General features: G+C 39.9%; 1 protein-coding gene across 9 annotated transcripts in view; it reads left to right on the top strand.

Moving 5' to 3' along the window:
* llgl2 (LLGL scribble cell polarity complex component 2) overlaps window positions 1–27,715 on the top strand; it is a 43,870-nt gene that overhangs the window by 8,444 nt on the left and 7,711 nt on the right. For 7 of the 9 annotated variants that reach the window (XM_040134816.1, XM_040134815.1, XM_040134813.1 and 4 more), the window contains exons 2-16: window positions 10,510–10,629; window positions 13,269–13,366; window positions 16,852–16,933; window positions 17,107–17,222; window positions 17,697–17,855; window positions 19,030–19,192; window positions 19,333–19,465; window positions 19,552–19,606; window positions 19,867–20,021; window positions 22,059–22,270; window positions 22,761–22,828; window positions 22,924–23,077; window positions 23,590–23,694; window positions 26,720–26,815; window positions 27,028–27,224. In XM_040134816.1, the coding sequence (XP_039990750.1) occupies window positions 10,555–10,629; window positions 13,269–13,366; window positions 16,852–16,933; window positions 17,107–17,222; window positions 17,697–17,855; window positions 19,030–19,192; window positions 19,333–19,465; window positions 19,552–19,606; window positions 19,867–20,021; window positions 22,059–22,270; window positions 22,761–22,828; window positions 22,924–23,077; window positions 23,590–23,694; window positions 26,720–26,815; window positions 27,028–27,224 (1,868 nt within the window). In that variant the 5' untranslated portion in view covers window positions 10,510–10,554. Of the gene's footprint in view, window positions 1–1,570; window positions 1,645–10,509; window positions 10,630–13,268; window positions 13,367–16,851; window positions 16,934–17,106; window positions 17,223–17,696; window positions 17,856–19,029; window positions 19,193–19,332; window positions 19,466–19,551; window positions 19,607–19,866; window positions 20,022–22,058; window positions 22,271–22,760; window positions 22,829–22,923; window positions 23,078–23,589; window positions 23,695–26,719; window positions 26,816–27,027; window positions 27,225–27,715 lie in introns of those variants that run through there. The other 2 variants (XM_040134809.1, XM_040134808.1) reach the window with 2 other exon arrangements.

Below are 27,715 nucleotides of genomic sequence, written 5' to 3'. Positions count from 1 at the left end.
TACCTTGATTTGGCGTTTCAAATCTTGTGTGCGACTGACCATCTTTTTGGTGACACAGTTTCACTCAAGTTATGGGTATATTTTGAACTTTAATGAGCACAGACAATACTCACATGGACCACTAAATGCAAATTCGTTTGTGTTTTCAGCACTCCCCTCACTACAGGCAACACACTTACTGATATGTAACATCAGTGATCTGTCTCTCCCCTTATCATTAGTCCTCCTGCAGCAGTTTTCCCGTATTCTTTCAGACCTGACAAAAATACCACATCTTGTTGGTAATGTGAATTGTGCTGTTTCTGCTGTTCTAACTGCAGGTTGCTTTGATGCATTTAACACAACACTCTTGAAATAGGCTCGTCTTTGACTACATGGACAGGTTTGGTAAAGGTAGCTTAAAAACTGAGCAAGGGGGCCACCTGTCCTGAGGATCATGTTACTGAATTGCAGTTAGGCTCAGGTCAAACACAAACTGATTACCCCAGTGTCAGTGAGAATCTGAGCTTGCCTAGTGTAAACTTTGTGTTGCGATCACCCCCGTCTTCTCTGTCTCTCCCTGGTTCTGATTACAGGAAAGAGGGAGTGAGTTGGTGGGGGGATATGATATCCTGCAAACCACACCCTTAACTGACAAGATCTCATTTCTGTTGTGTTAGGGACAGTGGTGGGGCTGTCACGAAGTAAGAATTGTATTAATTTGTTACATGACTTTAATGCTTTACCTAAAAGCTCAAGGTTTAATGTCTTTGGTCATCATCTGGGATGTGAAAACGTGATTTCCACACAGAGGAAGTAAAAGTTGGTGTCTCGGTCATAGCTCAGTTATGAAATCCTACCACACTGTGGAGTCTCTCCCCTGCTGGGCTGCTGACAGCACTTGCAGCCGGACATCAGAGCTGAGAGTGTTGGAGAGGCCAACAGAATTGAGTCCGACTGCCTCCCTCTACTTCCATCATACTTAGTTTTGAGGTTCAGTCATTTTAAAAGAAGACTGTTTGTAAATTTTACAGCCTGCCAACACCGTTCCTCCTGCATTGCACTGTGTACTGTGAGGCAGCTAAGAAAAACCAAGTGCAGTGAGTCTTCTCAACTGATGCATCGACTCATTGACTTTTAGGGGACAGCCCTAGACAGTGAAAGGAAGCTCCTCTGTAATGTTTGCTGTAGTGGCTGTGACAGACTCCTCCTACTGCTGTCTTATTGGCTGCCGTCTTTGAACTAAATTCACAAAAATCACTTCTATCACTTTACGTGTATTCACCAGTACCTGGCCAGGTGTCAGCAAAACACATCCGATGGTTTCTGTTTCATGCTGCTCAGATAGCCCCTGCATGCCCTCTCACTGCACCGAGCTGACACCAATCACACCCTATCCCACAGTACATCATTCAGTGCTGACTTGAGAGGACTTGTTTCCATCACCACAACCAGGAATAGCTCAGTGATGTCCAGCTCCAGATTGCAGGGAGTTGCCAGGCCGTTCACATACAGTTTCATTTGCTGCCTTATCAACAGCTTGTGTGTATATGTGGAAGAGAGCAGGGGGTGTAGTCACAAGTAGATCGACGATGTGTGCAAGCCAGTTCTCTCGGACTGTGGAGTCTAACAGCACCTGTCAAACAAGTTCTACTCTACGTGTTTGTATATGGCTTATTTTCTAGCTTCCTTTTTTTTGACACAGTTAATGTTTGTCTGTACTTAAGTGTATGACTTGATCAGATGTTTCTCAGGGAGGAGCTGATTATATTTGCACCTTTTTTACTGTCTAACAGCGAGTGCAGGCATAGCTGCTGATTGCACAAGTCAAAAGGTCCATAAGAGTGTTTTGGATTCCTTGCATTTCCTGGCCACACATTCTTATTCTCGTATCTCATTGTTTAGCACTATGTCGTTGAGAGACACAGTAGATGCATGCAGCAGCGCCGCTGGTCGAGCAGACTTCTCTTGAGGTTGTTGTTGTCGTGTTCAGGCAAGTTTTTGCACATATTTTTCCTCCATTGACTCCCTTCTCTACTTAGATGGCTCAGTAGATATGCTGGGAATTTGATGACATCACTTAACCGTGGCATGAAAGATAACAAATGGCATCTTACTGAGTGATTTTTTTAAATACAGGACATTTAAGGTGTCATTTAGGATGGTGTTTTGGACAGAAGAGACAAGACTTTAAAAAGCAGACTGTTTCTGTATGTGAAGGGGTGAGAAGAGTTAATGGGCCAGTTGAATTTGCTATCAACAGTAAATACTATATGTCTTCTTATCTTGCCGAGAGATGAGCTCACTGTAGATCAAACAATGTGACGAAAGAGGAAGCATTCATTATATACTACTGCTTGTTTCTCAACACAAGTTGATTGCTCGCTACTGCCAAGATAAATTCCTGGGAAAATCCATATCTGAGGGTAGAACAAGGACACATCGCAGTGCTGGGCTGAAACTGGCCTGAACTGGTCTGTTTCTGTGTCACTCACTACTGACTTAGCATTGTTCTACTGATTAACCTGAAACTAGCAGGTGCTTTCCTGTCACAATAAGAACCTGATCCACAATCTCTGCAATGTAAATGAACCTTTGTGCATGTTGTGTATATACTGATTCACAATGCTTTATGCCACACAAGTTATGTGGCAGGAAACATGTTGTTAAATTGTTGTTAAACAACTGTTTTTCTCTTACAAACCCTTCTAAAATGTAACAATACCAATGAAAGACTCAACCATAATTTGGGTTAGTTTTTTTTGTCTGGGATAATCTTAGGTGGAACATTTTTAAAAACACAGAGCAACAACTAGAAAGTGACTTTTTATTAAAAAAAAAAAAAAAAGCACACTTTGGGTTTACATTTAGGGCTGCTACTAATAAATATTTTCATTATTAATTAATCTGCTGATTATTATCTTGATTCATCGTTTCGTCTTATATATCAGAGGAGATAATATCAGAAAGGAGACCCCAGGAGATCTATTGCAGAAGCTTGTTTTATTCAACCAACAGTCCAAAACCTAAAGCTATTCAGTGTAGTATCATATATATGACAAAGAAAATCCTGCAATTTGAGAACCTGGAACCGGCAAATGTTGAAAAATGATGGAAACGATGAATCGATTTTCAAAGTAGTTGCGAATTGATTTTCTGTTGATTGGTTAATTCTTGCAGCTTCAGCTCTAGTTGTATTTAACTTGTCTTGCAAGAAGATATTTTTTTTGGGATGACATCATCTTCATTTGTAGTTATCAGTTAGACTAAATTTATTTTAACCTGAAGCCTTTTGGAATGAAACCCTATTAATAATTTTATTTTCTATTCTATTGTTTGAAATTTTTCTAGACTAGAATGGATACCTCAGTTACAGACTGATACCAAAACTATACTATATACTATTTTTGATGCCCTAGTGTGCGAAATATAACCATGTCTTCTTACAAAATCCCATTTTCATTTAAGAAAGAAGCCAAACTTTTCATATTAAAGGTTAAGTCTGTGTTCTTTTTTTCTGAGAAAATTACAAGTAGCGGTTTTATGAGGGTTATGTACAGGACTATTTCCTCGGCCAATCTTGCCGTCACAGTGTGATAACCAGGCAACCAGCTGAGAGGCAGCAAGGTGAGTATCATAAGAATTGGTAGCTTTTTGTATAATTTAATAATTGTTAGTTGCAGCCCTAGTTCCTGGTCTTTTTGTGGGATTTGTTTCTAGTAAGAAAAATAAGGAAAAACACCAGCTTTATCAATTAATTGTTGTCTAAAAACAGCCATACAGGAACTTTGTGCAAATAAAATAAAGTACAAAATTTGCAATTATGAGTTTTGAATCACCAAATATATGATGAAAAAATTATTTAACAAAGGCTATGAGTCTGACCAGGCATTTGATGCCAGCTTTTGGTAATTGAACGTTTTGATACTGTTTTACAGACAGTAGCAGACACACTGGCAAATTCAGAATCAGAACCAGAAAATGTTATTGTCCATCACAAGGCACTGGAAATCTGCCGTTGATGTGGCTCACATGGTATACACTGGAATAAAAACATACATGTAGCAGAAACATACATTTAGTCTGTACGGTCACATTCCAATAGGTGTCATAAGTACTGAGGTTAGGATACCCAACCCTGGTAAGGTGGTTAGTGGAGCAAGGTCACACAGAAAGTGTGTCCATTCCCATCCATTTGCTATGTGTGTCGTGCTGCAGAAGCACCACTTCTGGCTACTAATGCTCTGTGACCTACCCTCTGATGACACTCATATGTGTCTCGTAAAGGTATGTAAGGGCACGTCTTCCATAAGAATTTCTGTATGGTGACCAAGTACTCCAGTCTACAAAAATTAAAACTGCTAAACTATTCCATTGTTATCTCAGCTTTTTGAATATTCAGTTGTTTCCTCTTCTTGGCCACAACCAGACTGTACAAGATTTAGAGAGGGGCTAATCTAACTGTCTGAATAGATAGCCTTAAACATTACTGCACTTCAGATAATTATGATGTTCATTCCCAGCCTTGGCCCCTAATAAGTACCTGGTGTAGAAATAACCCTTGAGTGTGTTTAGTGAATTGGTAATTTGTGCTCTGATGTCTGTTAAGTTACTTAAAATGCCACAATTACTTAGGTTGGAGAGAAACATATGTTGGATTAGGATGTCTGAAGACTAGAGAGAGAAACTCACACATGACACGTTGCATGTGTTGACAACTGTATTTGATGATGACCCCAATGCTTTTCACATTGGTTGTTGGCATCACGGTTCATATCTTTGCATATGTTAGGGTTGTAATCCTCCTCCTCATTTTCCATCAGCAGGTTCCTCTCGTAGCCCTTAGAAAGTGCTGTGTAAGCACAGGCTTTGAGTGATTCTGATTCTGATACTGATTTTAGATATTTAACATTTAGGAATGTAAACAATGTTTACCTTCAAACCCTGTTTAATCATTTAACAAAAGACTGCAAAATGTCAAATGTTGTTTCAACACAAGCATCCCTGCAAGTTTTTTTTCGCTGTCTAAAATTAGCAAAATTATGAATTAGATCCCAAATTATCTGATCTAAGAATAGGTAAAGAAAAGTACAAAATTGAACAAGCATTTGATGCCACTTTTCGCTAACATTCACATAGTTTTAGATTAGTTTAGATTAGAGTTTTAGACTCAGTTGTAAGTGTTGAGGTTCAATACCAGTAATATCAATCTTCAACAAGGAAAACTACTAAATCAAATATTAGAATACATTTTCAGTGTGTTTACTTTTACTAAGTACATGTACTTTTTTTCTTAATGAATGAAGAATGTAAAATGTATGTTTTCAGGTTTTACTGAGAAAAAAGCTTTTGTTCGCTTTCTTTCTTTTATCAAGAAGGACTAAACATCCAACTTAAATCCAATATGTATGAATCTTGCATACATACATACATACAGTGGTAGCACCAGCAGCCTTCTTTCCTTGCAGGTTAAGTCTACATGCCTGTGCTGACACAGCCTACAGACAACCTTATTTTCATTTTCCAGATCAAAATACCACCAAACCGCACTGGTTTCACAAGATGTTATCTGTCCCTCTGTCTATCGTGCTTGTTTACAACATCTGGGCACTAGCCTGGGGAGAAGGGGCTGCCGTCTGCCAGGGTGGTAGCCCCAGCCATTGGCAGGCAGCTGCGTAACATCATACATGCAACAGTTAAATGGCATTGTTCATTAATAAAATATTAATTTGTTTACCAACTAGTATTCCTTGTGACGACAAGCGAGGGCAGCAACATTTAATCATTTAGTAACTAATCATGTATATCCGTCGTCATTATCCAGCTGTACCGTTAAGCACTGTCCTATCAGTTTTGCAGCATTTGGGCCACACACATTTAGAAGTCATCCTGCTAATTGTACCAGCATTCACATCATCAGTAAACACCAGTGACCCAGTTCCATTGGCAGCCATACATGCCTGTGCCATAACACTGTCTCCACCATGTTTGACAGATAATGTGGTTGCTATGGATAATGAGCTGTACCTTTCCCCTTTCCATACTCTTCTCTTCCCATCATTCTGGTACAAGTTAATCTTGGCTTCATCTGTCCAAAGAATATTGTCCCAGAAGTGGGCAGGCTTTTTTACAGGTTCTCTGCCAAATTCTTCTAGGCTTTTCGGTACTGAGCTCGCCAGTGCCTTCTTTCTTTTTAAGAATGAACCAGATTGTTGATTTGGCAGCTCCTAAAGTTTCTGACACCTGTCTGATATGTTTGTTTTGTTTATTCAGCCTAACGATGGCCTCATTCATTTGCATCAACACCTCTTTGGACCTCATATTGAGAGTTCCCATGAACAGCTACCAAATGCAAATTCAATATTTGGAATCAACTCCAGACCTTTTTATCTGCTAGGTTTGTCGTGAAATAATGACAGAACAGGCCACATCTGGCCATGAAACTGAATGTGTGTCAATTATCCAATTACTTTTGAGCCTATGAAAATGAGAGAGCCCCTTGCATTTAAGTGGAAAGTCTACATTTCAATGAAATCTTGATGGATTTGTTTCATATCCAGTGTGGTGGTGTACAGAGGCAAAATAACAAAAATTGTGTCACTGTCCAAATACTTATGTACCTAACTGTACATACAGTGGTGTCTAAAAGTCTGAGACTGCATTGAAGATCTCTAATATTTTCACGTAAAACTGGAAATAATCGGAAAATTTGAGGAATATTTAAGATTCTGCTACACTATTGTATAGGTCACCAGTCAAATTTGAGGAAATCTGGGGCTTTGACCAATTTAACTCCTTTGCATAAAAGCTCGGATTTCCTTGTTTCCCTTCCATCTAAGCATGTGTTCAGATGACACTCATCATTGATCTACTCATCAGAGGCTTGTTCAAGTAACTCAGCTTGCAGCCAGTGTTCACCTGTTATAAACATAGACGGGTGAGAAATTAAAGAAAAAACCTGAATAAATGGAGAATCGTAACGAGAAAGATATCAGTAAATAGGGTTGGAGATTGTAGTCGACAACTCACATTATGTGCCCGAGATGCTCGTGGATTAGACCGATATGTAAAAAAACAGAAGAGGAGCAGCTCTTCCTCAAATGACTGAGAATGTCAATGCAGGATGTGATTAGTCTGTGTCAGCAAGAACATTCCGTCAAGAATTACATAGAGAGGGATATTATAGTAGGGTTGCAGTGCAAAAACCCCTCATTACAAAGATGAAGGCACATTTGAGAGTTCAGCGGTGCAAAAACCATAGAAACTGGTCTACAGAGATGTGGAATAAAGTGATATGGTCAGATGAGTCATCCTTCACCATATCCTAGTAGCATTGTGATAGTGGGAAAAATTGCATCAAAATTAAGGGAAAGTGTCAAATTGTCAACTTGTTATTCTAAGCAAAGAGGGTCTTTCTCAGTGTCAAATCATGGCTAAACTAAAGGTTTCTAAGGGGTCAGTGCATGAAAGTCTAAAACACTGCACACAAACTGGATCAGTTGTATCCAAAGCACGATTAGGCAGACCAAAAGTAACCACACCATCAGAAGTTCAATACATCCCTGAGATAGGAAAGCAGCTTCATCACAGATACAGAATTTGTTAAATTAAGAACGCAAGACTCCAATCAACAAAAGTTCTGTCAAAAGAAGGCTGTCTTGTAGGACAGGACGAGTAGGACAAGTACCAGTTTCTAAACCACTTCCCAGGACAAATGGCCAAATTTTTGGGGTGGGCTAAGAAATACCAGCATTTCATAATGGATGACTCCTATTTACTGATGAATTCAAGTTTGAGATTTATAGCAGTAACAGCAAGGTGTATGTAAGGAGACAAACAGGAGAGAGAATGAGTCCGCAGTCTATCAAACTGACAGCGAAGCGTGGTGGGAATATTCAAGCCTCGGGGTGTTTTGCCTACTTTGGTGTTGGACATGGCTGGACATGGTGGTGCAGTGGTAAACACTGTTGCCTCACAGCAAGACGGTTCTGGATTCGAACCCTGGTTTGCCTGTGGCCTTTCTGGGTGGTGTTTGCATGTTCTCCCCCTGTGCCCACATGGGTTTCATCTGGGTACTCCAGCTGCCTCCTCTAAAGACATGCATGTTAGGTTAATTGGTGACTTTAAATTGCCCATAGGAATGAATTTGTGAATGACTTTTTTTGTCTCTGTATGCCAGCCCTGTGATATACTGGTGACCTGTCCAGGGTGTACCCAATGCCTTTGGTTTTTAAATTTTATTTCCCAATCCCAGTGACTACAACCTGAAAAAGGAGAAGTACCATTCTATTCTTGACAGAGTCTTCTCTACTCTTTGCATCTTTGTGGAGAAGTATTCATGCTGCAGCAGGATAATGACCCCAAAATACACCTCAGAGCTTTGCAAGATCAACTTGAAGACCAAAGACTCCTAACTGTTGTAGACTTTCCTCTACAGTCACCCAAACTCAACCCCATTGAATATTTATGGGGGCATGTGAAGACTGAGAAAGCTCAAAATACAATTACACGTGTCCTCTCTGACATAAAATATCATTATTATGTTAAAACATTTAGTCTTATTGCTGCTGAGCGTTTTGCCAAAAATATCATTCACCTAGAGAGAAAAAAATTAAGAAACTAGCTGAAAAAATGTCTTCAGTGCAGTTTGAGACTAGTAATTACTGAGTCCAGTCAGCCTGCTGTACCAGTACTCTGTAACAGAGAAGTGTTGACTCTTTGAGGAAGTTGGAGCTGGAAATGTGTGACACAGCCCAGTTGTGAGTCAAGGCAGCACTGCTGGTATGAGTGTATAATTTGGACCGAGGAAAATGAGCTGGTTCAGATGGAAAACTGTGAGTCATGGCCCAGGGCTTTGTCACAGACGTGTGACACTGTAGATCATAGGTCTGACTGCAGTTATGAGTTTTCCTGTCCCTCTGTCTGAAACATTCTGCTCTGCGCTGCTTTTTTCTTAGTTTCACCTGACACTCAACTATGAGTGGAGAAGCCAGTGAGCTGAGGGTCTGGCCTCACAGAGCAGACATACAGCGCAGACAATGAGGCTTAGAGGTCTTTATGCTGCTCTGTGGTTGAACCTTTCCTTCACATGATGGAGATTAGCAAGTCTGTAAGATGTGGAGCCTTTAGCCACCAGTTTACCAATGATAGATGTTGTCTTTTACATTGCTCCTTCATTCTTGTTAGTGCTTTCCTATTAGATGACTTCCTATGTGTTTACTAAAATAAAAAATCCAAGGATGATATTCTCCTTTCATTGTCTCCCTCTTCGCCCTTCCTATTCCTTCTCTCTTTCTCTGAAGTGGCCTCAGTAGAAACCGCCTTTATGTGTGACAGGTGTTTGCGGTAAAGAGGTGTGTGTGTGTGTGTGTGTGTGTGTGTGTGTGTGTGTGTGTGTGTGTGTGTGTGTGTGTGTGTGTGTGTGTGTGTGTGTGTGTGTGTGTGTGTGTGTGTGTGTGTGTGTGTGTGTATTCACAGATAACAAGGAATGAAGTGCCAGACTCCGTCTCTAGAATTCCTTTCTCTCATCATCAGTCTTGTTAGAGAAAACACACAGTCGGTTACCTGAGGCTCCATAGATTCTAGGCTGTGGTCCAACTGCCCACTGAGTTTTGGTATGGGTGTTGAGGCGGACACAAATTTACAGACAGGACTGCCTCAAGTCAGCTTGGAATCAGGCGCAGTTCAAATGGTCAGAATACACATTTGCTGGGCTGTCACCAAACAATTAAGTTCAGTTGAATAAAAACTAGCTCGTAATACCGTAAGTTCTTTCTAGAGCCATCCAGATTTTCCAGAAATTCTATTTTCACAGCAAGTGTTTTAATTAGGCTTAATAATAAAATTTAGAAACCAAAGTCTTGTTTTCTGTATGGTTTTATTTGTATCTGAGATTGACTGGTAAACACAGACACCCCTCTCTGTTCAGGCTATTTGGTTCATTCCAGTTGGAGAGCACCACATTATTTTGTCATGTAAAGATGTATATAGTACACTGTTGGCAGTGACACAGCATGTGTATAAGTTGTCTGGGTTAATATTGAACAAAAGAATAAATGTATCTTTGACTTAGACTCTATAGGGTGTTCAATCATCCAGGCAATAATATGCAAGCCCGCCATCTATTCTTCAGAGATTTTGAAATCTTTTTAGAAATGTGTTGCTGTATAGCCTTCAATTAAATTGACAGAAAGAAGCTGAACTTTGAGACAATGGACTAATATACTACGCAGGTTTTTATCCAGATCAATATTAGATTTTTGAAATATAAGAACAAATAAATTGACTTCTCTGTAGATCTAATCTGTGTTTCAAGTAAATTTGTAAAAAAAAGAAATTAAAATAAAAGTTTAAAAAAATCCTTTAAAAAATCCAACCATGTTGAAGATTTCTCCAAGAAAAGATATTTGTAAACTGTACTGCAGATACACAACAGCAATAAGTGCTTACCACTGAGGAAATATGTACTGGAGGATTTATCTTTTAACAATATATCGCTTTTCTTCCCTCCAAATCTTTCTCTTCATGCAGCGTGCGTCAGTGAGCCTGCAGGCTCCACGCTGGTGCTGAGACAGGATGAAGAGGTTTAGGCGACATGGCCAGGAGTCCCACAGAGATCGACTCAAACAGGAACTCTTCCAGTTCAACAAGGCAAGTGAACCCTGACACAACAAACAGTTCTGAACTGAACATACAGACAGCAAAAATCACATTAGTAGACTTCACCAAAAAGTTCATATGTAATTTGCGTTCATGAACTTAAGTAATTACTTTACTCAGAGAAACCAGGTTACGAAGGTAATTGGTTTAACACATTTCCATGCACTTAAGTAAGCTGTTACTGTGAATAGTTCAGTGAGTAGAAGATGAACTGATCTCCAAAAGGCATAAAGTTAAATGTGAAACATTCTTTTCAACATTTTAAGCGAGATTATTTTTGTTTTGTACAATTTTAGAATGAAAAAAGGAAAGTTGAACTATACAAAAGTTTTGCCACCCCAAGAGATTTGAGCACTCGGATAACTTTTACCAAGGTCTCAGACCTTAATTAGCTTGTTATAGCTATGGCTTGTTCACACTCAATGTAAGGGAAGGTCAGGTGATGCAAATTTCAAAACTTTATAAATACTCTGACTCCTCAAACTTTCTCCCAACAATCAGAAGCCATGGGCTCCTCTGAGCAGCTGAATAGCACTCTGACAATTAAAATAACACAAAGCAGGAGAAGGCTATAAGAAGATAGCAAAGCATTTTCATGCAGCTATTTCCTCTGTTCGCATTGTAATTAAGAAATGGCAGTTAACAGGAAGGTTGGAGGTCATGTTGAGGTCTGGAAGACCAAGAAAACTTTCAGAAATTCTCAAACTGATTCAAGGACTGCTATTAAGTCAATTAAAAACTCCTGTTTTGACTGCAAAAGACCGTCAGGAAGATTAAGCAGACTCTGGAGTGGTGGTGCACTGTTCTACTGTGCAGCAACACCTGCACAAATATGACCGTCATGGAAGAGTCAAAAGAAGAAAACCTTTCCTGCTGCTTCACCACAAAATTCAGCTTCACAAGTTTGTAAAGGAACATCTAAACAGTGTGCAGAAAAAGTGTGCATCATTCATGAAAAGAACACCTCTCCACCTGTTAAGCGCGGGGCTGGATTGATCATGTTTTGGGCTTGTGTTGCACCCAGTGGCACAGGGAACATTTCATTGGTAGAGGGAAGAATGGATTCAATTAAGTACCAGCAAAATCTGGGAGCAAACATCAAATTGTCTATAAAAAGGAGAAGATGAAAAGAGGACCTCTTCTACAACAGGATAATGATCCTAAACAGACCTCAAAATCCAGTACCTCAAGAAGTGCAAGCTGAAGGTCTTGTCAAGCTACCGTTTTCACGTTTTGTGTTTACACATTCATACCTATGTGGCCCTCTTAAATAAACAAGTGAAAATTTGGTTGAATGAGCTAATGTCCTCCCATCTGAAAGATTTTCATTTGAATGATTCACAGAATAACATCTACAATATAATAAACATGTTTGCTGGAACAAACCCAGCACTCCATCATGACCAAACTTTGGACATTGATGGAGATACTATGAGTAGTTAGCACTAATATTAGTTTACTGCAGAAACAGAATCATTCTGTTATTGCTGATATTAAATAAAAGAATGTGAGTAACACACAGCAGCTAAATCTAGAGGCTGTATGTATAAATGATGTGAACACAGAAAAAACATGCAGACATACAGTTATTTCCCACAGATACGTTTATAAAAACGGAACATGATACATGTTATACATACACATATGTACATCTACATAGGGACTGGGTCCCCTTCCACGGAGCCTGCCATGTTGCACCGCCATGTTTCTACAGTAGCCCAGAAAAGGCAAATTAAACACGGGCTCTAGAGAGGGCCTTTGACGTTTTCACATTACCTGGCCACCACAGGTTCTCCTTGGAAAAGATGAAGGGAGGGATATTCAGTTGGTTGCCATCTGCAACCTCACTGCCAGATGCCAGCTGTGTGTAATGGTCATGTGGAATGATAGCTGCTCTTGCCTTGTCGGAGAACTACACCAATGCACACATGCTTCAAATAGGAAACTGCGCTTCTTGTTTGCTGTTCCCTTCACTGAAAGGTCTACAGACTGGTGGAGACAGACAGGTATTGATATATAAACTGGTAATTAAGGACATGTCGACATCAATTTTAGTGGGAGTGGAAATCGGGCTTGTGCATGTGCACCCAGTTTCAAAATGACTGAAGCTTACAAAACTGAACCATGAGTATGCGTGGATTTCCAAAATCTGACAAATTGCATATACATATTTCTGTCTTTGTGCATACACATAGCTTGATGCGTCTTGTTCATGAAGAATATTAAATGTTCAGAAAGAGTGTACTTGAGATTTCCCAAAAATTGAGCTTTCTTACTTTGATTTAGTCTTACTAGTAACTGTAAGGAGTGAAAACAACAATTTTTTTTTCCCTGATCGATCATCTTCATCATTTAAAGAAATAAAAAGTCCTAAAGTGACCTCAGATATTAACAGCATCACAGGAATAAAAGTATTGATTTAACTGACAGAGTAAGTCAGAAATGTCAGAGTGTTGGTTTTAGACAATAGAGTTTTGTATTTCTGTGTTTTCTGTACTCCCTCCCCGTTCTTGTACACCTGCTGTTATCTGCAGCCTGTTTGGTTTCATTTTCTGTCCTTTTCTGTCATTGACTCTGCTGTCATGGCTCGGTCTTACCCTCACTGTGTCTGTCCACTCTCTTCTCTTCAGACAGTGGAGCATGGTTTCCCCCACCAGCCCAGCGCTTTGGGCTACAGTCCCTCCCTGCAGCTGCTGGCCATTGGCAACCGTTCTGGGGCCATCAAACTGTATCCTTGACTCTACCTGTGTGTAAATAGTTGTCAGGAAGGAATCTGACCGTCATGTTTGAACTTGAGGCAGGCAGTGCTAATGAATAGCTGTGACGCAGCTAAATCCTCATCTGCTCTTCACATTGGCACCTGGTTCAGGTATTTCAATTTCCCACGCGTTGCTCAACACGTCCTGGTATTCTCAGACAGTGGAGTCTGTGTTGCCATAGCCTAATGCACAATTATGCTCATTGACAGTGCAGCAGAGCCAGTCGGTACACTCTCCCCATTGACACAAAGACACACAGTAGTTTGGATAACAACAGTACCTTCTGTCATTAGGATAATCCATTCATCCAATACAACAGATTGTTCCTGGATAAAGGAAAATCCGTAAATGAGTATGAGTCAAGAGAGCAGCAGCTTTTCTTTTTATGTAGCTCACAAATCAGCGATAATGTGATGCTTTAATCGATCTCCTTAGGGACATTGTTGTTTCTCTACAATGAGGTCAGGATCAGACATTGCAGTAGCCCTGGAGCTGCTTCAGTGGTTTGATGATTGACACTTGTGTAGCATGGGAGGTTGACTTTCATACTTCCATGTTGATAGACTCCTTGCTCAGTACAATATCAGCCTTGAGCATATATGACAAAATGACATAAGCAGGTCAATGAGCTACAGTTAGGTCTATAAGTATTTGGATAGTGACACAATTTACATAATTTCTCCTCTACAGTAGATCTGAACTGAAGCCATCAAGATGTGACTGAAGTGTAGACTTTGAGCTTTAATTCAAAGGCTTTACAAAAATATCTCATTAACTGTTTAGGAATTACAGCCATTTTATACATTGTCCCTCATTTTCAATGGCTCAACATTATTTGGACAAACAAACACAATTATAAAAAGGATTATTTTTAATACTTGGATGAAAATCCTTTTCTTCTGCCTGAATTCTGGAACGCCTGGACAACACCAAATGCTGAATTTCCTCCCTTGAGATGCTTTGTCAGGCCTGTATCACAGCTGCCTTCAGTTGCTGCTTGTTTGTTGGTCTTTGGTCCTTAGTTTTGTCTTTAGGAAGTGGGCTCAATTGGGTTGAGGTCAGGTGTCTGACTTGGCCTTTGAATAATATTGGTTTTCTTTTCCTTGAGAAGCTCTTGGGTTGCTTTCATAGTATGTTTTGGGTCATTATCCATCTGTACTATGAAGCACCGTCATATCAGTTTTGCAGCATTTGGCTGAATCTGAGCAAATAGTGTAGAACTATACACTTCAGAATCCATCCAGCTACTTCTATCAGCAGTCACATCATCAATAAACACCAATGACCCAGTTCCATTGGCAGTCATACATGCCCATGCCACAACACTGCCTCCACCTTGTTTGACAGATGATGTGGTTGCTTTGGATCATGGGTGTTCCTTTCCTTCTCCATACTCTTCTTTCCATAATTCTTTTACAAGTTAATCTTGGCTTCATCTGTCAAAAGAATATTGTCCCAGAACAGGGCAGCTTTTTTTAGAGGTTTTCTGGCAAAATCTAATCTATGCTTTCTGTTCTTGAGTGTTACCAGTGGTTGCACCTTGTGGTAAACACTCTGTATTTACATTCATGAAGGCATCTCTTGATTGTAGACTTTGTCAATAATACACCTGCCTCCTGTAGAGTGTTCTTGACCTGGCCAGATGTTGTGAAGGTGTTTTTTTTTCACCAAGGAAGGAATTGTGCAATAATCCAGTTTAGGTGTCTTCCATGGTCTTCCAGGTCTTTTGGTGTTGCTGAGCTTGCCAGTGCATTCCCTCCTTTTTAAGAATGCACCAGATTGTTGATTTGGCCAGTCCTAAAGCTTCTGCCATATGTTTGATAGGTTTGTTTTGTTTTTTTAGGCTAATGATGGCCTCTTTCATTTGCATCGGCACCTCTTTGGACCGCATATTGAGAGTTCCCATGAACAGCTACCAAATGCAAATTCAACACTTGGAATCAACTCCAGACCTTTTTATCTACTTAATTTGTCATGAAATAATAACAGAACAGGCCACATCTGGCCATGAAACTATCTGTCAATTGTTCAATTACTTTTGAGCTTCTGAAAATGAGGAACTATGTATAAAATGGCTGTAATTCCTAAACAGTGAAATAATAAACAGTTATTATTTTTGTGAAAATCCCTTGAGTTAAAGCTGAAAGTCTACAATTCATTCACATCTTGAAAAATTAAATCATCATCCGTACAGGAAGCGAGCATTGGCAAAAGCACTAATTTTGCAATAAATGACAAATAATAGATAATAGAGCAATAGACTTTATAATAGACCTGTAGTGTCTTTTGGCTTACCATGATGATGGTGATGTTAAAGATAGAAATGTTTTAAAAAACCATGTGTCAGCTCTGGTTTAAAGGCTCGTTACAGATAGTTTACCACAGTAACAGCTAGGGATGAATGGTTTGAAGAAAATGTCTAGTTGTTAGCTTTTTTGATCAACCTTCCGATTACTATTTAAATCGACATTTCTACTAATTAAACTAGGGGCCATCATTTGGGGTCTACGTAGTTCTAAGATGTGATTGTACAAAATATAGAAACAAATATTTTGTTTGTATATGAATAGAATCAGAAAAAATAAGGGAGATTCATGTCATTGAGATTTAGAAGTCGGCTTGAACGTAAACCTGACATTTTGAAGAAAAAAATCACCATTTTAGCTCGCATTTATAAGGATTTTACATAGTGAACATTAGAGTACATACTGCAACCAGCCTTTTTTATTTATTGCTGTTTGGCGGACTCACAAAATTACCATGAAGTAGTTACAGCTGAATAAATCTGCCAGCAGCAGCTGTCTTTATAGCCAGTGAAATCAACATTCACCTGCTCCAAACTTTCACTTGTTACTATACTGGTTGTCACACTACTAGGACTATATATAACAACTCTTGCAATTTGAAAATTGCTCTTTGAAATTGTGGTTTTGATATAACAAATAATCTTCAGCCCTTCTAATGACCAGTCAGCTCACTGGAAAAATGTGTAAAATCACTTGCTTTCCATAATAATTATATCAGAGATAGAAGAAACATTTTTACACAATGATATGCCCACTCTGGGATTAAAACAACGCTTCTAACAACCAGATAGTAACTAATAGCCTAATGAATGGTGACAATAGCTGCATATAGGTTGTACCAAGTTAGGTAAGGTGCGTTTTCATTTTCCTACATACCCGTCTACCAGGTGTGCATTAGCTAACACTTAATTTAACAATGAATGAGTTGAAAATAAACTATTGCTCATAATGCTTTGCTTGTCATGAGACAAATAAGCCTGAGCCAACTGATAAAATAGTTCATGATACTAGTGTTAGGCTCAGTGAAGCCAGTTAACCCAAAGAGAGACATACTAAACTGAACTTGCTTTGTGATACAGCCCCCTGGTGTCTTTATCACTTGTTGTGAGTCTAATTACAAATCTAGTGTGACCTTGACCAGTGCTCAGGTATGGAACTCCAGGTGTGGAGTTCATGGGTCTACATGATGAGAATGCTGCCGTCACACAGGTGCACTTCCTCCCCCGCCAGGTACAGAAAAAGAATAAACAAACAACACTGCCAGCAGCATTGCTGCTTTTTAAAGTAGCTTGACTTGTTAATCATAGAGCAATAAGAAAATGTATTCCCTGCTAACCACTTCTAAATATTGTCTATGTGAATTTTTTGGGGCTGTATTGATTGATTTTATGGCTTATGTTTAGGTTGAACTTGTGACTTTGCTGGATGACAACAGTCTGCACATGTGGACTTTAAGAGCCCACAAGGGACTGTCAGAGCTTCTGGAGATAGGACGCTTCATGCTCACGGGACCACCTGGGTAAAATACATGGACACTCATAGACAATTCCCCCCTCTCTTGACCCTTTTCCAGTGAGGGTACTTTAAAGAATTTGGGAATTTGTACCGACATTTCAGCCAAAGGATACTAGTTCCAGTTTTGGTTTGTGGGCTTTAATTTTTGACCTCCAAAACTCCCTGATCCTGAAGAGGTATTTTCCAATCATTCAGAACCTATCAAGGTGGAAGTAAGCGATAAAACAAGTGTCCACAACATGGTTACCACAGCAAATACTGGTTGTTGTTGATGTCAATAGAGTTTTAGTTCCTGATCTAGTTCTTGCTGCTCCTTAGTTCTTGGAGTTATTTAGTCAAAAAAAAACATTTACATCAAGACACTGCAACTTATCCCAGTTTTATAAATTCTGTATGTTGGGAGGTAAGCATTCCATTAAAAAGTAGCTGCCCATCATTCTACCAAGTAGTCTCACTTCCATCCTCATCTCCTCCTCAGTGCTCCCCCAAGTGTGACCAGAGTGACAGCCGTGCTGGCCCATTCCTCAGGGGAGCTGCTGCTGTTGGGTACAGAGGGAGGACATGTCTTCATAGTTGAAGTCCCTGGGTTCAGAGAGCTGGAAGAGAGGAACATCAGTCTCGACCAAGTCGCCAGCAGGTTGGCAACGCCAGCACAGCACAGCACATTGTCAAAAGACTTCAATAGAACTACTGTGATGTCAATGATGTTGTCAGAGTTCATAATTTTCTGTGATTGGTGTATTTGGAGAAAGAGTTGGTGCTAAGGACAGATCAACAGCAAGTAAAGGTCCCATATTTTGCACTTTTTCTGTGTTTTATTTGAAGTTTTGATATCCATAAGGAGATATATTTGGGGTTTTAAGTACCCAAAACCATCTCAGTGTAGTTTTACATCTCCCCTCTCATGCTTCTCCCTGGAGGACAGGGCATTTGTGTCGTTCAGCCAATCAGAAGAGATTGAGTGACTGTTTTCTGATGTGGCCAGGCTAACCACAGATAACAAATTGTAGCCTACCTTTGTTACTTAGTAACACTCACTGGTAATTACAAATGGTGAAAGTCAGTTAGAATATGGGCTGTGTGCATTTCTCCATTGAATGAGCGTTTTAATACTCTTGCATTATTTATGTAGCACCTAGACCTGCTCTATAATCAAAAAAGACATGGAAATCTTACTTTCTACAATATGGGACCAAGAAGATAGGAAGGATATGGGAAGAAATTACCAGCTGAAAGGGAAAAATACAAAACGTGTGGAAATAAAAATACTACACCCCCTCCATGTTGCCACAGTACAACAGCTGTTGTGCCTGGATGTTACTGAAGTTTAATAAACTTCTCATAAACCAGATGATGGTATCATCTCCTCTACTGACATCCAGTATGACCATTTATTATTGAGCTATGACCAGGATGGTGGGTTGTTGAGGCTTTTTCAGTTTGTTCATTTAAATGCTGTCTCCCCGGCTTTAAATTGTTTCACTGTCAAGACAGGGATTTACAGCCGGAAGGACTCAAAACAAATGAATGGGCTTGAAAAAAAAACACAAGTCTGTGCTAATACTCTGTAGATTTTCCCTGTGGAAATATACAGCATAGCAGTTCCCTGTATTTCAGATGGATTGAACATAAACAGCGGAAATGTTTATCGACCATCCAGACAAAACATAAAATAAAATACATCCCTGTGTCATCAACATATCAACTTTGCCTCTCAGCCCCAACAGATAATTAATGAGGTTGATGTCCTCTCTCTAGTCTTTCTGTTGTCTCTCACTCATTCTTTATCCTTACTCTTCTGTCTCCTCTAGTGTACCAGACAACTACATAGGCCGGAGGAATTTGGAACACGTAGAGGCCTTACAGGAGAACCCAGTTAACCCAGACCAGGTTGTTATTGGCTATGGACGAGGTCTCATGGTCATATGGGATCTCAAGAAACAGTATGCCACCCAGCACATCCCTGCCACACAGGTAACTGTTCTGTTTCCCAGTATAAGGCCTGGGACCTGAAAGGAATCCCAGCCGGTCCTGTGTAAGCGCTGCTTATAACCAGCATGCATAATCTTGATATTTGCACTGAGTATTTTCCATGTAACTTAATATTACCATAGCAACTGGAGAGTGTGTGGTGGACAGAGGATGGGAGCTACATTCTCAGTTCGCACAGTGATGGAAGTTACTGTCGATGGATGGTGGGTGGAGAGGACGTGAACGAGGAGGAAGAGAAATCAGACATTCCTTACGGTGAGGAGAAAAGCTGTCCACTGCACAGTCTTCTTTACTCTCAGGCATGAAATGTATTTTTCTGATGATGATTTGTCTTGTTGCAGGACATTTCCCCTGCAAGGCCATTTCTAAAATAGTTCAGCTACCTACAGAAGAAGGGTAAGTTCACTTTATTCACTAGTGAGATTAATTTGTGACATTTTTTATGCTTCTCCCCTTCCCTCCCCCTGAAAGTGGCTCTCTCGTTCTCACCATTATAATGTTGAACTATATTTCCCAGATGTTATTGTTACACATTAATCTCAGAGCAAACTGAACTGAACTTGAACCTGTGTGTGTGTGTGTGTGTGTGTGTGTGTGTGTGTGTGTGTGTGTGTGTGTGTGTGTGTGTGTGTGTGTGTGTGTGTGTGTGTGTTTAGACCTCCATTCCTTTTGTTCAGTGGTGGCATGCCAAGGGCTAGTTATGGGGACAGACACTGTATCACAGTGATTCACAGTAAAACACACGTGGCCCTAGACTTCACCTCCAGGATCATCGACTTCTATGTCATCAGAGATGGACCACAGCACACAGGTAGGCAACACACACCAACAACTGACATCTGGCAAACACAGTCATTGCACAGTTATGGAAAGGACACTGTTTATCAACGCTTGTATGGCCTACAGTTAATATCCACCCCAAACCAAGCTGCTTTGATTCTTAATTTTAGTGGCTGAACAAGGGAAATTTCTTTCCAAACAAAGAGGTCTGGTCAAGATTTTTTTTTTTTTTTTTTTTGAAACTCTTTGTCGCTAAGTCCATTTATGTGCATTTACTAAGTAACTTGGTTATTTTAAGCTTTCTGCAGTAACCTTATTTTTTTTTTCAGCATTATGTACAAAAGAAAAACAGTTCACATAATCAGCGTAGGAGATCAGAGAAGCCTGGTTACTCCAGTTAGCTTTCTCCTGGAGAAAGGCAACTTCTCTTCCCCATTTACACTTGCCAATAACATCGGTATCTTGACATGTTATCTGGTTAAGAAAAAAACTCATGATAATACAGGTGTCAATGCATATGGACTGCATTGCAAGTGGAATGTGATAGCATTGTCCAGTCCACATCTGGATGTGGTCTGGTTCGTATTATGATCAGATCTCAACCAGGTGTGAAGCAGTCTGTGTAGTGTGACCACATTCTTGAGAAAAAATATCCACTCAGCAAGTTGAAAGGTCACCAAACCCTGACTCTTTCTGCTAACTCAAGCTATACTGGTAGTGAAAATAGCTATCAATTCTTCCCTTGCAAAAGGAATGACACCAGTTCAGGAACACACCATGTTTATCCACCAGCCCCATCTAAGTAATTTGCATATTTGCAGTATATATGGGATCACAGTGCAGGCAGAATAGAGAGATGTCATTATCCAGGTAACATTCCCTGTTACAGATCAAATGTTACTGCCATGTGCAACCTCGTCCATGTATACACGCAGCAAGGTTTTCAGTTGCTTTTTAAGATATATTCAGAAATCTGATTACTGACCTGCTTTATATAAATGCAGATTTTACATGCATCTGCATAGGACTGGCTTTCAAACCCCTATCCTACCTTGGTACAGACTGAAATGTGTCCATAGTATTGAAAACGGCCTGGTACTTAAAGTTGGCATTGAAGGCTTGTTCAAATTTGTGTCCTTCTTTACTTATTCTTTGAGCAGACAGTCTCCGATTGAAAACCTATAATTCTGCTTTATTTTATTCACACAAATTTCATGTATGGCTTCTTGTATTTGGGGAATATTTAACATGTAAAAAGTCTGGCTTCTTTTGCTAAATAGAAAAAAAAAAGGTTTTAAGGGGCACTCCACCAATTTTAAGCAACAAACTCAGTGCTATGGTCCTGTGAAACTGTTGTATAATATCTCCTTGAAAGACGTAGGCATTCAAATTCAGAGGGGATCTGATGAAAAATACTGTTGAGTTGCATTATGGGAAATGTAGGATTCAGTATTTTTGGAGGTTGACGGATATCTGGTCATGTCAGGGTATCTCGGCCTCTACTTCTTTTTTTATTCTGTCTTGTGAATCTCCCAGCTTTACGTTATTATAATACTAAATCGCTGGAGCGCTTCTTGAGGAATTTTCCTCAAAGTAAGCTATGCAAAAGTATCAGTTGGCTATCCTTCAGTTATCATAACAGCCCTCCAGTGTACTTCACATGTGCATGTAAACACAGTGTGCGATTTCCTGCTGTAACCTGATTTCTCCCAACTAATTGTGTGCATGTAAACCTACTAACTGAAGTGCCACCATTGTCCTGCGGAGTGTGTAAAGAAGCTGAAGATGTGTCATCTGTGAGACACATGGACCATGCACCCATGTTTGCAATGCAAAACGTCATGACATCTTGTTTTGTGTACTCACTTTTGGTTTTGCTTTTAAACTAGTGGCGTATATAGTTTTTTCAAACTGGATGTTTACCAGATCAAACCTATAACCGCAGAGATTTACTTTTAAAGGAGGAAAAGCGCAGCACAGTAGAGAAAACAAGTTAGACCAACCCTTCCCAGATCAGTGTGTGCACTATATGTAACTACTGTTATCACTCTGTTCTATTCATCTGCAGGAGATCCCAGTGCACTGGTGGTCCTGGTAGAGGAGGAGCTGGTAGTGATTGACCTGCAGACGGAGGGATGGCCAGTCATTCAGACACCGTACCTGGTTCCCCTCCACAGCTCAGCCATCACCTGCTCCCACCACATCTCCACCATCCCCCTCAAACTGTGGGAAAGGGTCATCGCTGCTGGAGACCTGCAGAAGACGCACTACTCCAAAAAGGTACACCTTAGGCAGATGTCAGCAAAACTTTTCCAACTTTTCCTTTGGCAAATAACAGTGGAGTTTACTGTACATCTCTGATTTCTTAATTTTTGTTTGTAGATTTTCTCCTTAAACCATCAGCCTGTTTAAAACTTTGTCACTGTGTTCAGGACAGTGTGACAAGTACCATGTGTTACAGTATAACCATAGGTGTAAAGAAATAGACATTTTGATCCCCTAGCAAGCAGCCAGTGCTTTACTACTTTTAAAAGTTACATTAATCTCAAACAGTACGTTTTGAACACATGCAAAGTGAATCTCAAGCGGTAAAGTAAATTGGGTCGACCCCTACAATATAATGGTAAGACAACCTGTATGTGACTCTAAAGAATCCCCTGCAGAGCTGTTTATCATACATGGTATGCAGTATTCTGAATATGTTCTGGTTGAACAGATGGCATTAAATTGGTATTATTGTTAAACTTTAATTTCCCCTCTCTTCATGCAGCTCTGGCCAATTACAGGAGGCCAGAACCTGGCCCCAGACCCTCCACAGAGAGACCTGCTGCTCACAGGGTCAGTAAACCTTAACTTTGAAAATATCTGTTGACACATTCTTTTGAAAAGACTGAAAATCATTGTAACAGCATCATGTTTATTTGTGTGTGTAGGCATGAGGATGGAACAATATGTTTCTGGGATGCATCAGGAGTCTGTTTGTATCCCATGTACAAGTTAAGCACAGCTGGAGTGTTCCACACGGACGCTGACCCCAATGACAACATGAACCAAGGCACTGAAGGAGAGTGGCCGCCATTCAGAAAGGTGTGTGTTTGTAATACACACAATCTACAGAAAAGTGCCTTCTCGATTGTGGATTAATGGACAAAAGTTACTGACAAACCCAAGCTTTGTTTAGTCAACCTCACACAAAACTGTAGTGGGAAAGCTGCTGGCTTTAGTTTTAATTGTTGCCATATTGTTATTTATTGCACCCCAGTTTTACACATCAAGATTAGTTTACTCAAGTTAACTACCATGGAGCCTGTGAAAACATTTGTATAATGTCTTCTTTGTCTCTGGAGGAGATTCAACAAGTCTGAGAAAATAATTCCTTACCAGGCATGGAAGGTCTAATGAAGAGCCGCGACCAATTTGCATTATGGGAAGTTTCGGATACAATGTTTTTGGAGCTTGACTTCTACTAGGGACTAAAAGTCAGGATATATCATCCTCCGTTGACCATTCTTTTTTTTTTCTCTCTCATCTGTCTTTGCAAGCTCCCCAACATTATGGTAGAGCAATGCAAAATCATCTTTTTATTATGTGTTGTCCAGGTTGGCTGTTTTGACCCCTACAGTGATGACCCGAGGCTCGGCATTCAGAAGATCCATCTTTGTAAATACAGTGGTTATCTGACTGTGGCTGGCACTGCTGGACAGGTGAGATGACTGTTTACGATTTGTCAACATTAAATAACAGTAATAATTAACTAACTTTTTGGGGTTTGTTTTGTTCGTTTTTTCTTTTTTTTTCTTTTTTTTTTCTCTAATGCATTTCCTAACCTAGTGTATAGCACTTCAAATTGTGTATGTGTTTGACAGGTTCTATACAAATAAAGTTGTCATGCCTTGCCTTTCAAAAACCTATTCTTCCCCACCACTACTTTTCTACTACAGTATCAGTATAAGACTGTCACCTTGCATGAGGTCAGGTTCACAGCTGTGGAAGGCTCTCTACATTAAGGGGGAGTAGAAATAATAATTCCATTATGCAGTTTATTAGCTTGTAAAAGCATAGCATCCCGCAAGACATTGAGCATTGATCTGTATAATAAATATATTTTTTAAAATGAACATATATTACCATAGTAGTTTAAATAAAATCACTATTCTAATGGGTCTCAAATAATACCTGGCCAACACCAATGAATGAATAAAAGTTGGTCTCTAATAAAAGCCAATCAAAAAACATTGAAGGATATCAAATTTAAATGTACTGTAATGGCTAAAGTGATAAATTTAGTATTATGTACATTTCCACACCACTAATTCAACTTTCTCTTTATAACAGAAACTCTGCTTTTATTCACTAATGTTTTGCACTTCTCTTATTTTTTTAATTTTTGAATCACTAAGTTACCATCAACGAACACCTTTTAATGTGGTACATCTGTGAAGGAGGTATTGAGCGTAAAAAAATGGAAAAGTACCAGTGATTTGAATTGATTACTGACTGAAAACTGTATTTGTGTTAAAAAGAGAAAGTGAGCGTGGCAGAGAAACGCATGCAATGTGAATCTGTTGCTGTACCGATGGAATTAGTGCTGTGGAGACATCAAACTAGGTGGAGCAGGCACAGGGATTTTTAAGTGTCCTATAAACTGCGAACTGCAATTTAAAAGAGGAGCCGTTCATAAAACAGAGAGCCTCTTATTAAAATGTATAAAAACACACTTAAAAAACAGGGAAATTAGAAGTAAAGGCCTGTCTCTTATACAGTGGCAAGAAAGAGTACACACAAACAGTTTTAATCTTTCGTGTCTTTATTGAATACACCCATCAAACATTCACAGTGCTGGTGGGGGAAAAAGTGAACCCTTGGATTTAACAGCTGGTCAAACCTCCCTTGTGAGCAATAATCTCAAACAAGTGTTTTCGTTGGCTGCAGATCACACCCACACAATGTTCAGGAGGAATTTTGGAATAGTCTTCATTACAGAACTGTTTCAGCTCAGCCATATTCTTAGGATGTCTGGTGTGAACGGCTCTCTTGAGGTCATTCCTCAGCATCTCTTTTGGGTTAAGGTCTGGGCTCTGACTGGGCCACTCCAAAAGTTGTATGTTCTTTGTTTGAAATTATCTATAGTATATTTACTTTGATGTTTAGGGTAATTTACCTGCTGCATCACCCAATTGCTAACAACCACCACATTTCTGACAGCCACCTTGACGTTTACCTATAAGATACATACAAGATATAGGACAAAACTTTGATGATGGTAAGCTGTCCAGGCCAAGAGGCAGCAAAGCAGCCCCAAGTCACGACGTTTGGGATGATGTTTTCATCTTGGTATCCAGTGCCCTTTTTATGCCATACGTAGTGCTGCATGTTCTTCCCAGATAATTCTTAGTAAAAAATGGTCAACAATAAACAGTTTCCCAATAGTGTTGTGGAGTGTCAAGGTGTTCTTTGGCAGAGTTCAGGCACATAGTGGTGATTTCTTTGGAGAGCAGCGTCTTCCTCAATGGTGTCCTGCCATGGACAACATGCTCCATGCAACCATGCACCATGATTTGCTTATGGTAGACTCATGAACAGGGACATTAACCAGCTCCAATGATTCCTTTAAGCCTTTAGTTGTTACTCTGGGTCTTTATTTTTGTTTGTTTGTTTTACCTCAATGAGCATTCTGCTTTGTGCCTTTTGAAGTCTTCTTAGCTGGATGCCCACGTCTAGGGAGAGTAGCCACAGAACTACATTGTCTCTATTTAGAAACAGTTTGTCTGACTGTGGACTGATGAATATCAAAATATTTTCAGATTGTTTGTGACCCTTTGCAGCTTATACAAATCAACAATTCTTGATCCTAAGTCTTCTGAGATCTTTTTTGTGAGGCATGGTTCACATCACCAGATGCTAAGTCAAAGTAGCTCTAATTCACACCTCCAATATTCGTTCATTGATCAGTCTCCAGGTTGTGCTAACTCCTGACTCCAATTAGCTTTTGTTGTTGTCGTTAGCCGAGGGGTTCACACACCTTTTCCTGAAAAATAAGATAATTTGTATGTTATTAGTTAAAATATACTGTTTGTTCATAATTGGAGGATTCACTTGCTTTTTCTTGACACTGTATAAGCCTGTTTCAAATAAAGGCCAAGTTCTCTCTGAAGTTGAGGAGTTGAGGTAAATGGCCACAATTTGTTAATTTATCATATATGCATACAAGGAAAGTAATTTTACACAAATTTATGTTTGGTTTTTTTTTTTGGTTTTTTTTTTTTTAAATTCAGAGAAATATAGCAGAAGTTTATATTCCTGACTGAAATAATATTTGAAGTAGTAAGTAAATTAAAAAGTAAAGTAAATTTTCTCTGTTTCCTCCATTCTCTGGCATGTGCACTTCCATTTAGGAGCAGTAGAATATGAGAAATCATTTTATTGTCCACAAAAATCCATACTGTGAAAATCCCCCTCATTGTAACACAAACATAGGTGGAGCTGAAAGGGTGAGGGTGTAGTGGCTAGAAGCGGACTGTGCTTGTTTCTATCCAGCCATCCTATCATGTACATGTTTGGGAAATTACAGTTATATACTTTGTGACCGTGATACTCTTTTTTTTATTGGCCAATATTCAAAATACTGTGATATAAATTTTAGGTCGTACCACGCACGCCTAGTTTAATACCAGAGCTTTGACAGAGGTGTTTCCTGGTGTTTCACTGTTTCCTGTGTTTGCCTTTCAGATCCTGGTGCTGGAGTTGAACGACGAGGCAGCAGAGCAGACTGTGGAGGCAAAAGTTGTGGACTTGCTGCAGGGCCAAGAGGGATTCCGCTGGAAGGTAGCCAGTGTTGGGCTGGTTACTGCAAAACAAACACATTACCTATCACTTAGCAATTTTAAAACTTACTTATCACTCCCTGAAAGCTGCGATATCTTACAGTACTGTTACATTAGTTTTCTCTTATATCCCTTGTGTCATCATTTGTTACTTACTGTACCAACCAACCCCTAGCCTTATGACTGTATATTGGTGGTTGTCTTGTTGATAAGGGCCACAATCGCCTGGATGTGCGAGAAGAGCCAGTACTGTTTCCTCCAGGCTTCCAGCCCTTCGCTCTGGTCCAGTGCCAGCCTCCTGCTGTGGTCACCGCCCTCACCCTGCACTCAGAGTGGAAGCTGGTAGCTTTTGGCACCAGCCACGGTTTTGGCCTATACGATTACCAACAGAAGAACAACGTCCTCATCAAGTAAGAAGACACAGAGAAGGAGATAGAAGTTGTATTTTTACTTAGAATGTTTACTGAGTTTGCACTCTTCAGGAATTCTCTGCTCCACTCACCACCCATTTACACCGATCGGCCACAACATTAAAACTGGTAACTGGTTTTAATGTTGTGGCCCATCAGTGTATACAAACTGGGTTTGAGCGGGTTGATTCATTACTCAACCCTACCCAATGGGCCCATAACTTCAGGTCAAATGTGACCAGAAGATGTTTCTGTTTGTCACTTTTGAGCCTGTTTGGCTTCCCTGGCCAGTGGGGAACATGCTCGACTCATCCTTAGGTGCAGAACTGGGCTCTGTATCAACCATGCAACACAACTTCCTCCTGCGATGCTGGTGTCGACAGTAGTTCTGGGTGGTAGGCCTGTTCTGGCTTTTGAAGTGCGTTTTGCTCTTGATGTAGGCAGGTCAGGACTTATTTAAGGGGTAAAAAGGTCGATTGCAAAGTTCAAAA

Source organism: Xiphias gladius, chromosome 9, assembly GCF_016859285.1.
Source record: "Xiphias gladius isolate SHS-SW01 ecotype Sanya breed wild chromosome 9, ASM1685928v1, whole genome shotgun sequence".
Taxonomy (NCBI): Eukaryota; Metazoa; Chordata; class Actinopteri; order Istiophoriformes; family Xiphiidae; genus Xiphias; species Xiphias gladius.
The sequence above is the reverse complement of the archived record's forward strand: the minus strand, read 5'-3'. Positions and strand labels throughout refer to the sequence as shown.